The sequence below is a fragment of the Xyrauchen texanus genome, chromosome 16, assembly GCF_025860055.1.
Source record: "Xyrauchen texanus isolate HMW12.3.18 chromosome 16, RBS_HiC_50CHRs, whole genome shotgun sequence".
Lineage (NCBI taxonomy): Eukaryota > Metazoa > Chordata > Actinopteri > Cypriniformes > Catostomidae > Xyrauchen > Xyrauchen texanus.
Window position 1 is genome coordinate 41,475,398 of NC_068291.1, and position 16,124 is coordinate 41,491,521.

The 16,124-nt window shown below is 38.8% G+C and overlaps 1 protein-coding gene across 3 annotated transcripts in view; it reads left to right on the forward strand.

The window, feature by feature from the left end:
* The first annotated feature begins 287 nt into the window (after positions 1-287).
* The window catches only part of LOC127657241 (syntaxin-binding protein 5-like), a 69,557-nt gene continuing 53,720 nt past the window's right edge, over positions 288-16,124 (forward strand). For all 3 annotated transcript variants that reach the window (XM_052145946.1, XM_052145947.1, XM_052145949.1), the window contains exons 1-2: positions 288-707; positions 6,196-6,293. In XM_052145946.1, the coding sequence (XP_052001906.1) occupies positions 564-707; positions 6,196-6,293 (242 nt within the window). In that variant the 5' untranslated portion in view covers positions 288-563. The remainder of the gene's footprint in view (positions 708-6,195; positions 6,294-16,124) is intronic.

The window sequence follows — 16,124 nt, forward strand, 5'->3', positions numbered from 1 at the left end:
AATAAAAATTCAATTATTAAAATAAAAACGTTTATTAAAAATTAAACAAATGAAATCAATAATTTGATTGACGTCATCATGATCCTGATTATCGTCCTCGTCACAATAATGATCTGTTGTTGGTGTTGACCGTCCTGAAGGTTATATTACCGATACCTGTCATTGCTCAAGGCTGATCCCGAGTCAGTGCGTTGCTGCAGCGTTTCTCTTCTGCACATCCGGGTGTCGCCTCGACAGCGCAGACGCGTCGCGTTGATTGCAGCGCTCTGCGTTTCCGTGTTGGTTAGCTGTGGGAGGAATAGAGTAGTACACCGCGAGACTGGACAAATCTAACTGGATTACGCTGTCCTGCCGTGATTAAAATGAAAAAGAACTGACATTCGACCTGCCGTCCGTGTTTAGAAGATGGCCGTGGGATTATTACATTCACTTGGGCATGAAGACGGGATGACAACAGTACCTGACATGTGAGATATCAGGATAAATACAACTACAGTGCGCTTGTGTGGCCACCTTCTGTTTATGCAGATTTGCCATTGGATTCCGCATTTGCTGGTGGCGATATGAAGAAGTTTAATATCAGGAAGGTGTTGGACGGCTTGACTGCGGGGTCCTCCTCCGCCTCCGCGGCGTCCCCTCAAACGGGTAACCGGGAGAACGACATCATTCCGGAGACCCTGCAGTCAGAGCACTTCCAGCTCTGCAAGGTGGGATTTCTTTCTGTCATTCATTTAAAAAAAAAATGAAGGCGGTGACGAAGTGAGTGGCGGTCCGATTCGTAAAAGTATCGTTCTTTTGAGTCGTTGAACTGAATCGAAACAACTCCACTGACTCTGAACCCGTGAATGTTCAAAATGTTTAAATGTTTATAATAACGTGTTTTTCTTGGTTATAGGAACGTTCTGGAAATGATTATAAATTGTGTATTTTATTTTTTACAATGTTGTAAGGCTTGAATAACGTTTCGCTAACGACGTATTAATGCTAACCTTTTTGAAAACGTTTATCAACCACAGAAAACCTTAAAAAAACGTTCTATTAACGTTGCTGCAAGAACATTTCTTTATAACGTTTAGACAACTTTAGCTAAGGATGTTCCCTGTAAGGGCATACTGCCAAAACACTGCATAGTAAGCTTTAGACATCAATAACATTTCTAATAGTTTTAGCATGTTTTATCAGAGATTATTTAGCAGAGATTGGCCACTTCTATTAAAATGAATAGGGGTGACAAAGTGAGTGGAGGTCCGATTCGTAAAAGTATCGCTCTGTTGAGTTGTTGAACCGGTTCTCCGAACCAGAGTGGAACTGAATCGAAACAACTCCGCTTACTCAGAACCCAGAACTGAGGCTATGTTCGGACAACTTTACGTTCTTAGAACGTTTTCCTAACGTTCCCATTAGGTTATGAAAATGTTATTTTTATAAGAACACATTTTTCTTGGTTATAGGAACGTTCTGGAAACTATTGAAAATTATTATTATTATTATTATAATTTTTTTACAATGTTGTAACGCTTAAATGACGTTCCATTAACGATGTATTTTAATGCTTAGCTTTTGAGGACGTTTATCAACCACAGAGAACCTTAAAAGAACGTTCTGTTAACGTTGCTGTAAGAATGTTTGTTTGTTTTACAACGTTTAGACAATGTTAGCTAAGAACGTTCCCTGTTAGGGCATACTGCTAAAACACTGCTTTAAAAGTAAGCTTGAGCAGTTTTAGCATGTTTTATCAGAGATTATTTAGCAGAGATGGGCCACTTCTATTAAAATGAATGGGAGACCTTTTTCACACTCTGGGTTTTGAAACATGGTGAATGGAAGACCACAGCAAATATTATTTTCACTTTACCAGTTGCTCCAATAGTAAAAGAGAAAATCCATTATTACATTTGAATGACTTACCAGAAGAAAAAAAATAAAAAATTAAGAAAATTCAGTGCTTTTTTTTTTTTAACAGCTTTAAACGTTTTCAACAGCAGTATCAAGTATTGAAGTAAACATTCAGAATGAAATGCATCATAACACTACTACTGCTCTTCACTGTGTGATTATAATACAGTAATACTTTATAAAGCTACTAAAGTTACTCAGCCAAGAGCAGTGAGTGTTTCCTTGTTCTGGTTGTTTGATTATTATAATGACACACTAGACAGCAGCAGGTATATTAGCTTACATTTATACTTCAGTTCTGACATTTCAATACAAATCCGCTTTTTTCTCTGTGTTTACGTGAATGCCTCACCAAGACGATATTTTGGCACCAATTTTGAAATGTATTTGTCCGTTCAGATGTGCATTAGCTTGAGCAATTTCGGAACACACGTGCATGTTCAGCACACACACATACACCACCTGTCAATCAAACAGGGCGCAGCTGTTACTAGATCACTAGCAAATTATAAAATTACCTGCTCTGGATTAATCAAAAGCAGAATAAGAATATACATTTCTAATAAGTGGCACAGGCCTAGGCTATCACAAATGTATATGGTTATTTGGTCTAAAGCACATAACTGGTAATCAGAAGGTCGCTGGTTCGACCCCCACATCCACCACCATTGTGTCCTTGAGCAAGACACTTAACTCCAGGTTGCTCCGGGGGGATTGTTCCTGTAATAAGTGCACTGTAAGTCGCTTTGGGTAAAAGCGTCTGCCAAATACATAAATGTAAATGTAAACATATATTATGATTCATGAGCGTCCCCATGCCAGAGTGTTCATCAGCCAGGAGAAGATTCAGTCTCTTCACCGGTCACTTCACGCAACTCATAGATGTGGTGCTGACCGCACAGACAAATGTCAGTTTCGGAGTTTATTTTCATAACCCGCTTCCTTATTATTGGCACTTTAATAAAGGATGCTTTGAAGACAAAATGCCAGGGCGTTTCATTGCGAAACTGAATAATCATTTTATCTCGATTATCTTGTTTTAGTCATCTTTGGAAGTCAAAATCGTAATTTGAAAATCAAATTTGATTAATCGCCCAGCCCTAGCCGACAGTGGACTGACTCGCTAGTAAGACTTTGGCTGCACTCATGCGCTCGTGCGAATCTCCTGACAGTTTAAATGGCCTGGATCACCTGCTTGGATTGTCATGGTCTAACCATCAATATTTGTGAATCGGAGTTTTGATCCGGATCCCGAAGTTTTAATTCTGGCTGATAGAATACATGCTTCAGAGGAAGATATTAGATGAGCGCTCGATGGGAAGAAAACTGGATTTTCGTGTCAACGAGATATTTCTGCATATTTGCAAATGGGATATAATTGAAGTTGTATTGATATTTGCCTTTTATCATTAGAAAAGGAAGTTAAAAGTTACAGGGAACTGTTGAGGAGAGAGAGGGAGAATGAAACAGGCGAGCACTTTAACATTATGAGCTCAAACGCGTCTGCTGTGGCTCTGATGTGCGGACCCTTTAAATGACACTACGGTCTATTATTTTAGTAACACGATGGCACGTAACAACAAAACGAACCGTGACTGGTCGTTTTCATGTCTCGGATGCTTCACATGCATCAGGTGATTTTTGGCACCCTCAAGAAAGAAAATCATCCAAACAGAAACATCGGCCAATTTATCGGCCTCTGCGATATATCAGTCGACCACTAGTTTTGAGCCTCAACAAAGTTTGTAATAATGTGATTTACCTCTGAGCTGGTTGGTTTGGTTCATGGCTTTTAACACTTTTATGAAAGATTTTATGAAAAAAAACAAAAAAACATTCTGGAACCCAGATAGCTGAAGAAGTTGGCGGCCACTGTTGGGATTAACCCGGGGCTGGTTCATAAAGATAAATCATTCCATTTTTGCACATTCCAAGATGACTGTTGACTGATCGGTTGGGGTTATTTTAAGACAAATTAATTGGAAGTGCAAATTACTTTTTGAGAGAGCAAAACAAAACTAGGTGGTGAGTGAGTAAAATTAGTATGAGCTAGCATGACTAGTTTCTGTTAGAACTAAAGGCGTGAAAATCTCATCTGTCAAAAATACTTGTGCCTTTAATGTATTGTTAAAGTGTCGCTTGCAGTTTAATTCAGATTTAAGAGTAAACCGCTCCTTTCCTACTGGACGGTTTACTTTTCTCTCGCCGAATGACCGTGGAAATCTTATTAGCTAAACTGGTTCATCTCTGAGATGAGTCGATTTAAAGGTGACCACAGAGTTACTGTTTTTTTCCTTCCTGATATGTTATGTCAATGTTTACCCACTTTGGGAGTAGTTTCTTGGACAACTTCACAAACCAAAATTACCATGGAACATGGATACCATGTTTTTTTTGGACACTTGCCATTTGAAATACATTTTTTATTGGACATGTTTTTTTGGACATGTAAATGGTCTGCACTTATATAGCGCCTTTAACCTTAGCGGTTACCAAAGAACTTTACACTATGTCCCATTCACACACTCACACACACATACACCAATGACAGCAGAGCTGCCATGCAAGGCGCTAGCCCTAGGTTGCACTCCCAGCCCAGACTTCGGCATGTGGGCCGGGAATCGAACCGCGAACCCTGCAATTAGTGGTAGACCCACTCTACCACCTGAGCCACAGCTACCCACATGGTTATGGTTTGAAGTAACTTGTAGTTCCATGTAAGTATCACGGTACATGAATATGGCAATATTTCAGTGCCATGCTATATAACAAAGTGCCATGGTTTTACCATAACTGTACCATGGAACCACCACCTTAATTTTAAAGGACTTTAAAGAGAGCTGCCTCTACAATGCCTGAACCCCATCCTTACACTGTAAAAAAAAAATCCTGTTAAATTTACGGGAAAAAAATGGCAGATGTGGTTGCCAGAAATTCACCGTAAAAAATATGGTAACCACGCTTCAGGTTTTACGGGATGTCATTTTGATGCCTGTATATTTTACGGTGCGTTACCGTTTATATTGTTCAATTATATTAATGTAATACTTTTACCTTCTGAAACTGTAAAAATCTGCATTTCATTTTATAATGTTGTGGCGAGCAGTGCGGGGCCGAGCGGCGTCTGGGTAGAGCGAGGCCTGGAATATAAGTGGTAAATGAGTTCCACCTGTGTGCCACAACGGTTTTGCGTTCCAGTGAGTTGCGGCGGGAGAATTTAAGGAGTGGAGGTGGCGGCAGACGAGAGCGAGAGACGCACACACCTGTGTGTGTGTGTGTGTGTGTGTGTGTGTTTATGTATTGAACGTAAATAAATGTCTACGTGTTTAAGACGGTCCCAGCTTCTTCCTTGCCCATGCGGTCCTTGAATCGTTTCAAATGTATTGTTACTCACCGTTGTAATTGCAGAAAGGCACATGATGACTTGAAGTTCACCAATAGTGGCCTTTCCAGGATCAATAATCAATAAACATATAGAGACAGCGCTCTGTGTCACTCACACAAACACAAAACATCATCAGGGTAACGCATATGAAATTAAAATTATGCAATAAAGATGAACTAAACTACATCAAATATAACACAGAACATCCCATAACTGATATACAAAATAAGAAGAAACAGAACTATTCCAATAAAATATAATGAAATGTGATGGGTCACGTAGGGAATTCTGGGAACGCCGATTATTGTTTTATACCGTTATTTAAATTTTAATTTACCGTAAAAAGTACATGTACTCTCTTGTTAATCCTAATATAATAATTTGTACTGTAAATTGTATGGTAAAATCCAATTTTTTACATCTAAAAAAAGATACATTTTTACAGTAAAATTACATGTATTGACTGTTTTTTAAATGTATAATAATTTTTTACCATATATTTTAAGGTAACTACCCATTAACCAATTAACTTTTTTTACTGTAGCATTTTTAAATTCTTTTAAAATTACAGTGTACCTCATTATTAAAGCCAGCAGTAATGATTTGTTTTTGCTGCTTCCTTTATACTTCTTTGTTTTCTTGTACATGATTTATTGATGTATTGTTCTTTTTTCCATCAAGAAACTTCATGTATGTTGACACTTTATAATAAACATTTTGTTTTCCATACTCTGGTCTTTGCAAGAATTCTTATACATTAAATGTCCTACATGTGATGTTTTCTGTCTTGCATATATTTCTAATTTAGCATTATTTCCTTACCACTAGCTAAATTAACTTTTCTTTTGTTGCATGCACTTGAGATGAGCCAGTCATGTCTGTGGTTTTAATGCAAATCATGTTCTGCTTCACAGACATTGCGACATGGCTTTCCCTACCAACCCTGTTCTATGGCTTTTGATCCCGTACAGAAAATACTGGCTATTGGGACACAGAGTGGAGCCTTGAGACTGTATCCTTTTATCTTGAAGGGATGGCAACACAGCCAGCCAGCTTACTTGGAAAAATAAGTGTCGAATGCGGATGTGTTCTTTGTGTATGTTTAAACAAATTCAGTCCTCCCACCTGTCTTCATTGGATGTCTTGTTGCACATAGTAATTGACTCGTCTGAAGCATGTGAAGCTCTCTTTTACTAACCTCCACACAAACATTTGATTATGTAAGTCTTTTGCAAGTTGCAAAATACAAGTAACTACATCCTCTGCAAATCAGCTTCTAAGAGCCTTTCTGTTCCCCCAGGAGATATGAATATTTACCCCAGAGAAGCTTTATAGGAGCTACTGGCTCAATGCAGCTTGATAAAGAAAAGGAAAGCCACGCAAGCCAAGCGTGTGGGAAAATTGGCCTATACAAATGAACATCGCCATTGCTTGATAGGTGACATGAACAAAATCTTATTTCACAGCATGGGTAATTCTATATCATGGAAATTGAATGACAGATTGTTTTTCATTTTAATGACTATGTGGTCATCCCAAATGTTGGATAATCCAGTGATAGTTCACAAATGAAAGGTTTTGTTCAAAAACAGCTTTACATTATGTAGCCTAACACTTAAAACAAAAAAAAAGACTAAAAAAAGTCAAACTGATAATTACGACTAAGTTCTTTGGGACACTTCCTGCTCTCTATTTTTGCATTTCTCCATGTTTCTTCATCGCTTTCGCATGTAAATAACTTCTAGCAATCCTGCCCACTAATTGCAATGCAAATAAATCTACCACAGTTCAAACGGTAGAGCAAAGTCTCTTGGTTGACACATTGTGTTATGCCAACATGGCCCAACCTTAATATGCAAAACAAAAAACGTTGACCAGTTTTTTTGGAGCTGATGCTTTAATAAACTATATGCTCAGTCATTGGTTGGGTCCAAGCATTAAAAATCAAAGGATCTGGTTTCACAGACAGTCATGTATATGAGCATCCTCATTTGTTAGAAGTGGGGTTTTTATCCCTGACGGGGCTGCGCTCATTAATGATATCTCTACTGTGGCATGAGCAGCTCTGCCGCCATATGTTGCACAGCTCGTTTCATCATTGGTGTTGCTGACTGTCTGCCAGAATGCCACCTCTCACGTGCTGGAAACATCACTGGTCATGCTGGGCACGTCTGTTAGATTGACATACGCCTAGCCAAGTGGCTCCAGCTTATTTTCAAACTGTTCTGACGTTCACATTAGGGCTGGGCGATATATTGAATATTCAGCAAATAGCGTCTCCGATTTAGAATTTCAGTGGCAAAATTCCATTTAGATTGTATGATTCTTGGCTTCTATATGTTCTTGAAAAATGAAAGAAAGTGCTCCAGGTAACAATGGCAAAATAAAATGGCATTTCAAACAATATTTGAGGCCGCTGCCATATTAGTTCTTTTCACATGATGTCGGAGCTTTCATAGAATTCAGAGTTTACAACTTGCAATTTGAGTTCTACGAAGACGTGCTTTTTAAGTCAAAATCTCAATTAAGTTAATTTCGATATGATGTGAACGAACCATATTTTCACTATCATTTCTACAAACAAGCGTATGCTTTTTCCAAGTTGGAGTCGCGTAAATCCGATAAATCCGACATGACCTTAACGAACTGTAATTTTGTGGTCATTTCTAGAGTTTTAATAGCATCTTTGATTTAGACTTTTAAGGGCAAAGTTCTGTTTAGAGTTGGTTTAATGGCCTCTATATGTTCTTGCAAAATGTTTAGGAACAAAGAAAGCTCTCCAGGTAACAATGGAATAAAGTGGAATATCAAACAATATTTGAGGCTGCTGCCATATTGGCTATTTTCACACGACGTCAGGACGGTTATCTCAGAGCTTTCATAAAAGTCAAGTTTACGACATGAAATTATGAGTTCTATGAAAATTCAAGTGCTTTTTACAAGTCAAAATCTCATAATTACAGTAATTCAGATATAATGTGAACAAACCATAATTTCGTGATAATCCGATAATTTAGACATGACTTGCATGAACCATCATTTTATGTTAATTTAGAGAGTTTCAATAGTGTCTCTGATTTCATTGGCATAAATTGGCGCTTAGAGTTGTCAAGTATAATTTCCTTGAATCAGTTCAAACTGTCTGATTCAGTTAATCACTTCAAAACTCTTTATTTAACTATTTGTTCGTTGAATGCATATAAAAGAAAATCATTAAATATAATTCTATCTTTCTTTCCACTTATTGAAAACATTTTTAATTTGACTTCTTTCATTAAACATATTGCAGCTAATCTATCCATGATGTAAAATTACTCATGTCGTGATAAAAGATTTTGATCATACCGGCCACCCAAACTTTAAAGGTTGCTTGGTTGCTTGACCTGGTTTTGTCTGATTTTAATCTTAACAGTGGGGGTGCATGGGCATTATGCTTTTGTAAAGCCATGGAGTGTATCATAAATTACCTCACTGTTTCAATGGCATTTGTCAATTTGGAAACTCACAAGCCACCCACCAGGTCAGTTGTGCAGAGTGGAGTTGAGTCCTTACTCCTCGCGCTCAGCTGTTGCCTGAATGTGTTAATGTGCGTGGGAGAGCTGATGGGCTTACTGTCATTCAGTCGATTGGGCTATTTATCAAAAGACAGGATGTATCGATTTGCCTCATTGCCCCCAGCGTTGGCAAACATCGCCACAGCTCAGCTGACAAAAACTCAATGAGGTGTTTGCCAACAGTAAATATCTAATTTTATATGATTACTTTTGAAGTTCAATGCATGATTAATGTGTGCATTACAATTAGATTGTTGTAGCATATTTCATGCCCATTAAAGCAAATATGTTGTTAAAGTTTAATCAATCACTACCAACATTAGTGTTTAAAGAAAAATGTAAATTTTCTTCAAAATGTTTAAGGTTACTGTATAACTTTATTGTATGTATAATTTTGGTATGTACTTGTTTAGACCACAAAAGAAATCAGAATCTTTTGTTTTTAAACCATAATGTGCAAAAAAGACTGTGGCCAGAAGGGCGTTTTACGTTGACTGTGTACTGACTGAAACTCTCTTTTTTGACATTTGTTGAAAGAGGCACCGCAAACCACTGTGGTCTACCAAATGAGGAAGTTGCCCTCTTTGTTTTGAGACTTTTCTCGCTGTCTCGCTAAAGATGAGTGCAGTACCATGCTGTAAGGATTTTAACCAGTCAGCTGATGCTCTCACAGGGTCAAAATAGCATGTGACAAAGATTCTTGAGCTAAAACACGGGTTCTAGATTTAGTTTGGAAGACCCAAAGAGTTCACAAGATGCAGTATACTAATCCTGTGCTTTTTTTGAAGTGCACTAAATTAATTATTCAATTGACCCTTCCCTAAGCTCCGCCTTAAAAGCATTTCTGACCAATCCTATGTTAGCAACTGTAGCCGTCCGCCATTTCTAATGTGCATTTGAGTCATTTTAAGCAGAATTTCTTAGATATGATACCAAAAATTTAATTTTTTTTTTTTGTTTGTTCACTTTTGATAGTGATGTACGTAGAGAGGACACGCGCAGTGTTTTTTCTTTCTTTTTTAATATTTAGAAAACCTTGAGAAGAGCATGCTAAGGATTAAACTGTGTCAGCCCTCATTTCCAAATGAACATGTATAACATCAGCAAGGACACCTTCATTCCTCTAATGGGGCTTTTCCACTGCACGGTTCAACTCGACTCTGGTACCTGATACCTTTTTTTTTAGTACCACCTCAGTCGAGGTTCCAAGCGAGCCGAGCCGATACTAAATGTGACATCAATATCCTGCAGATCACTGATTGGTCAGGGAGAATCGTCACTACCATCGTCACTGGATTTCCAACACGCGACATCAACCCGCTAGTTTTAAAGTTATGAACAGCGATAGCAGTATAATTTGTTCACACGACTTTCGAATTGTGAAAAAAGAAATGATGTTGTCAATAAACGAGGCGCAGACGGTCCACTCGTTAGCGATGAGCGAAACAATAAAGTCTCTCAGGAAGTGTCTCAGCTGTTGGCTGCACACGGCTACCACCGGACCTACCAACAGTGTAGGGAAAAGTAAAAAAAAAACATAAAAGTGACTTCAGAACCATCAAGGAAAAGTGGAAGTGGTTCGACCAAATGGACGCTATCTAGACCGACGAGCAATGGGAGGGAGAGTGCCCTGGACTGGCGTTGATCCACTATGGAGGATGGTACATTTTGTTATGTTAACTCTATACTCTGCTTGAAAGCTTCTCTGGGATGAAGGTGTTGGGGTATATGTGACTGAAGTATTGCTCTACAAAGGTAGATACTTTTGTGTCAGGCATTAGATAAACTTTATACAGTAATTATACACTCACTAAGCATTTTAGTAGGATGACCTGTACACCTAGATATTCATGCGATTTATCTAATCAGCCAATCATGCAGATACGGGTCAGGAGCTTCAGCTAATGTTCACATCTGAATGGGGACAAAATGTGATCTCAGTGATTTAGACAGTGGCATGATTGTTGGTGACGAATGGGCTGGTTTGAGTATTTCTGTAACTGCTGATCTCTGCACAACAGTCTCTAGAGTTACTCAGAATGAAGCCAAAAACATCCAGTGAGCGGCTGTTCTGTGGATGGAAATGAAAGAGGTCAACAGAGAATGGCCAGACTGGTTTGAGCTGACAAAGTCTGTGGTAACTCAGATAACCGCTCTGTACAATTATGGTTGGCCGAATAGCATCTCAGAATGCACAACATGTCGAAACTTGAGGCAGATGAGCTACAACAGCAGAAGACCACATCGGGCACTTTATTAGGACCATAGGGTTCCTAATAATGTGCTCAGTGAGTGTACATTTATATTTTACCACCTCTACTTCCCTGATCATTTATTATTCAAATTAAAACATTCTCTACATCAGGGGTCGATATCATTAAATATTAAAAGAGTAATAGAAACAGTCTGAAAGTGTCTTTTAATGTCTTGCACAACATGGACACGTATACTTCTTTTTTTCTCAAAACATTACCAGTTTGCACGCTAAGTGGGTCATGATGTCAGTCTCGCCAATAGTTTGACTTCCCCTTCAGCAAACAACTGACTAAAACGGGCTGCGTGACTATGATAAATAATTACTGCATGAGTAAGATTCTCATACAGGTGCAAGGGACATTTTTAAATGACACAAATTAAATACATATTCTTCTCTCACTTGCTTTTGCTTGTGTGTCAATGATTACCCCTACGCATGCTAATGATGCTAAGATCTACGTTTGGATTTTATTCAAGTTGGATTTACTTAAATTGTTTTGCACACAGATTTAGTAGCACCAAACAGCACAAGCAATGGACACGTGGCTGTATAACACTTTTTTGAGCAGAATATTGCACTAGAGATCGCTAGGCTTTTTCAAGGGGTTCCATGGTTGCCAGATTGGGCAAATTAACATTGGGCAGAATAGCTCTTATTTGTGCAACTCCAAAGCTCTGATTGGGGATTTGCATCTCTTGTTATCTGGCAACCGTGAGCATGTTAAAAAGCTCATGGAGGCACATTAGATCACAATGGAAGAACGTTTTGGGCCATGGGCTGGATTAAACCATGTGGAGGCCAGCAGGCCGTAGTTTGCCCATGCCTGCCCTAGCATCATGGATGTGACTTTTGCTTTATTTTACAGAAAATGTAGTTCTATCGGGAAGACACGCAGGCTTGAGTGAAGTTTGAGATGCCATTTATTTGATAGATGTAAAACGGGAGGTGATGTCTCTCTCTTTGGCGTAGGCCCTGTCCGGCAGTCCGAGGGAGTTGTGCCCGGAACCGTCATGTCCTGCCGGAGATAGGAGGCAGGGGCGAGGAGCCTACCCCCCTGCGGGACAGGGCTCAACTGGTGGTGGTGGGGAGGTGGAGGTTGCAGTGTTAGCACACCGAAACAGCAATGTGATAGATTGTGAGCGGACTTATAAAGCATTGGCTTACGTGCGATTGGCTAGGAGTTATCCAGCTAATGATGTGATGATGTACACCTGCTGGTCTCCCGCTAGAACTACGCTCCAATTCCATTTACTGCTACTAATACACACATTATTTTAGATTAACTTTTAGGGGTGTAACGGTATGATAACGTCACAAAAATGATCACGCTATCATGGTATTGAGGTGCATTGGTGAGTTTAATATTTCATTATGAAATATGTCTGAAAAAACACAGAGAAATATTTCAGTTGTTACCAATTCTTAAACTTTATTTTGGATTTCTTCAAAACTTCAATCCTTCAAATTTTGATCTTTAACATCAGGACACTCTCTGCTCATGCTTACACATCTGATGTGCTCGTGATGTGCTGCGCTCGCTACACCTGCATGTCACCTTTAGAATTGAGTGACAGTTGAATGCAACATGAGGAATGTGCAATTTAAAGATATTATTTTCTTTAAATTTAAAGATATAGTTTATATGATGCTGTAAATGTTTTAAGATTCTGTCTTAATTAAACCGATAGGGATTTTAGAAAGGCTCTTATATTCATGTCTGATTATTAAGAAAAATGTGATGCTCCATTTCATGACCCCTTTAAACAATTGTGTGGTCTAGGCAAAATAAGAAGCATTGACAAACATCAAGGAAGTTGCACCCAGATTTTAAGAGCAGGAAATGTGTGCTGAAGACTTGATATCATCTTCAAAAGTCTTATCTCTGTAAGCTTATTTAGCCAACGCCGCCTTACATTTCCTACTCAAATAATTTTTTTAGGCTTTGGCATGGTATAGATTGAATTCATTAGTGCTATTTTTAGTGTCATCATTGCTGTTTCAGTGTTGATTGCCCTGTGATCTATAACCTTCTCCTCCCTGCTCATCTTGTAGGCTGCTGTTGGCAGCATCCATCTCCAAGTGCTTTAAATAACAGCCATTTGAGACTCCTCCAGAGTTTGTTTAAGGCACCCAGGGCCTGTTTGATTACTGTTCTTAATCTTGTTTGGACAGATCCTATCTCGACTATATCACTCTGAAACCTGCTAATGGCTCAAGTCCTGCTTCGACAGGGAGAGAGTGTACAAGCTGTGGAGTCAGATAGCATTAGAATTGTGTATATATTTTCTACATTACACAAAGAGCTTGTCATTAGTGTGGTATGTGTACAGTATGTCTGTTTTGTTTGCAGAGGCGTGTGGAGGAAGGTTGCTAGATTGTTAGATTGTGCTATAGATTGGAGACTAAGGATTGACTGTTCAAATTATTTGGAGATGTTTATTAGCATACTTAATTGTTATTAAATCCTTAGCAACTGCCTAGCAACCACTCAGAAACACGTTGGCATCTGCATAGAAACACCCTAGCAACCCTCCTAGAAACACTAGTAACCATGCAAAAACCTAGCAACCACCCTGAACATTTGAGCTTGCAAATTGAACACATAAGCAATGTCCTAGCAACCCCCCAGAACCACTCGGATCACCTTAGCAACCACTCAGCACACCTTAATACAATTTGGGGATGTTTATTGGCATATTTAATTATTATTAAATGCATAGTCACTGACTAGCAACCACTTGTAACACTTTAGCATTTGCATAGTAACACCCTAGCAACCCTCATAGGAGCACCCTGGTATCTATGCTGAAATGTATAAAGTAACTGCCTAGCAACCACCAAGATAACTCCAGCAACCATCTAGCAATCACTCAGAACACATTAGAATTTTTTGGGGATGTTTATTAGCATATTTAATTGTTATTAAATTCTTAGCAACCACTCACTTTGGCATAATGCATAGTAACAGCAACCCCCCAGAATCACTCAGAACACCTTAATATTATTTGGGGATGTTTATTAAAACATTTAATTATTATTAAATGCTTATTCACTGCCTAGCAACCACTTAGAACAGTTTTGTATCTGCATATTAATGCCATAGCAACCCTCCTAGGAACACCCTGGTAACCATGCTGAAAAGTATAAAGAAACTGAACAACCACCTAGAACAGCAACCACCTAGCAATCACTCAGAACACCCTTTTTTAGCTGCCTAGCAACCCTTCAGAACCACTCGGATCACCTTGGTGACCACCTAGCAACCACTCAGCACACCTTAATATTATTTGGGGATGTTTATTGGCATATTTAATTATTATTAAATGCATAGTCACTGACTAGCAACCACTTAGAACACTTTAGCATCCGCATAGTAACACCCTAGCAACCCTCATAGGAGCACCCTGGTATCTATGCTGAAATGTATAAAGTAACTGCCTAGCAACCACCAAGATAACTCCAGCAACCATCTAGCAATCACTCAGAACACATTAGAATTTTTTGGGGATGTTTATTAGCATATTTAATTGTTATTAAATTCTTAGCAACCACTCACTTTGGCATATGCATAGTAACAGCAAACCCCCAGAATCACTCAGAACACCTTAATATTATTTGGGGATGTTTATTAAAACATTTAATTATTATTAAATGCTTATTCACTGCCTAGCAACCACTTAGAACAGTTTTGTATCTGCATATTAATGCCATAGCAACCCTCCTAGGAACACCCTGGTAACCATGCTGAAAAGTATAAAGAAACTGAACAACCACCTAGAACAGCAACCACCTAGCAATCACTCAGAACACCCTTTTTTAGCTGCCTAGCAACCCTTCAGAACCACTCGGATCACCTTGGTGACCACCTAGCAACCACTCAGCACACCTTAATATTATTTGGGGATGTTTATTGGCATATTTAATTATTATTAAATGCATAGTCACTGACTAGCAACCACTTAGAACACTTTAGCATCCGCATAGTAACACCCTAGCAACCCTCATAGGAGTACCCTGGTATCTATGCTGAAATGTATAAAGTAACTGCCTAGCAACCACCAAGATAACTCCAGCAACCATCTAGCAATCACTCAGAACACATTAGAATTTTTTGGGGATGTTTATTAGCATATTTAATTGTTATTAAATTCTTAGCAACCATTCACTTTGGCATTTGCATAGTATCAGCAACCCACCCAGAACCACTCAGAACACCTTAATATTATTTTGGGATGTTTATTAAAACATTTAATTATTATTAAATTCTTATTCACTGCCTAGCAACCACTTAGAACACTTTTGTATCTGCATTGTAACGCCCTAGCAACCCTCCTAGGAACATTCTGGTAACCATGCTGAAAAGTATAAAGAAACTGAACAACCACCTAGAACATCAACCACCTAGCAATCACTCAGAACACCCTTTTTTAGCTGCCTAGCAACCCCCCAGAACCACTCGGATCACCTTGGCGACCACCTAGCAACCACTCAGCACAACTTAATATTATTTGGGGATGTTTATTGGCATATTTAATTATTATTAAATGCATAGTAACACCCTAGCAACCCTCATAGGAGCACCCTGGTGTCTATGCTGAAATGTATAAAGTAACTGCCTAGCAACCACCAAGAAAACTCCAGCAACCATCTAGCAATCACTCAGAACACATTAGAATTATTTGGGGATGTTTATTAGCATATTTAATTGTTATTAAATTCTTAGCAACCATTCACTCTGGCATATGCATAGTAACAGCAACCCACCAGAACCACTCAGATCACCTTTGCGACCACCTAGCAACCACTTAGCACACCTTAATATTATTTGGGGATGTTTATTGGCATATTTAATTATTATTAAATGCATAGTCACTGCCTAGCAACCACTTAGAACACTTTTGTGTCTGCATAGTAACGCCCTAGCAATCCTCCTAAGAACATTCTGGTTACCATGCTGAAAAGTATAAAGTAACCGAACAACCACCCAGAACAGCAACCACCTAGCAATCACTCACAACACCCTTTTTTTAGC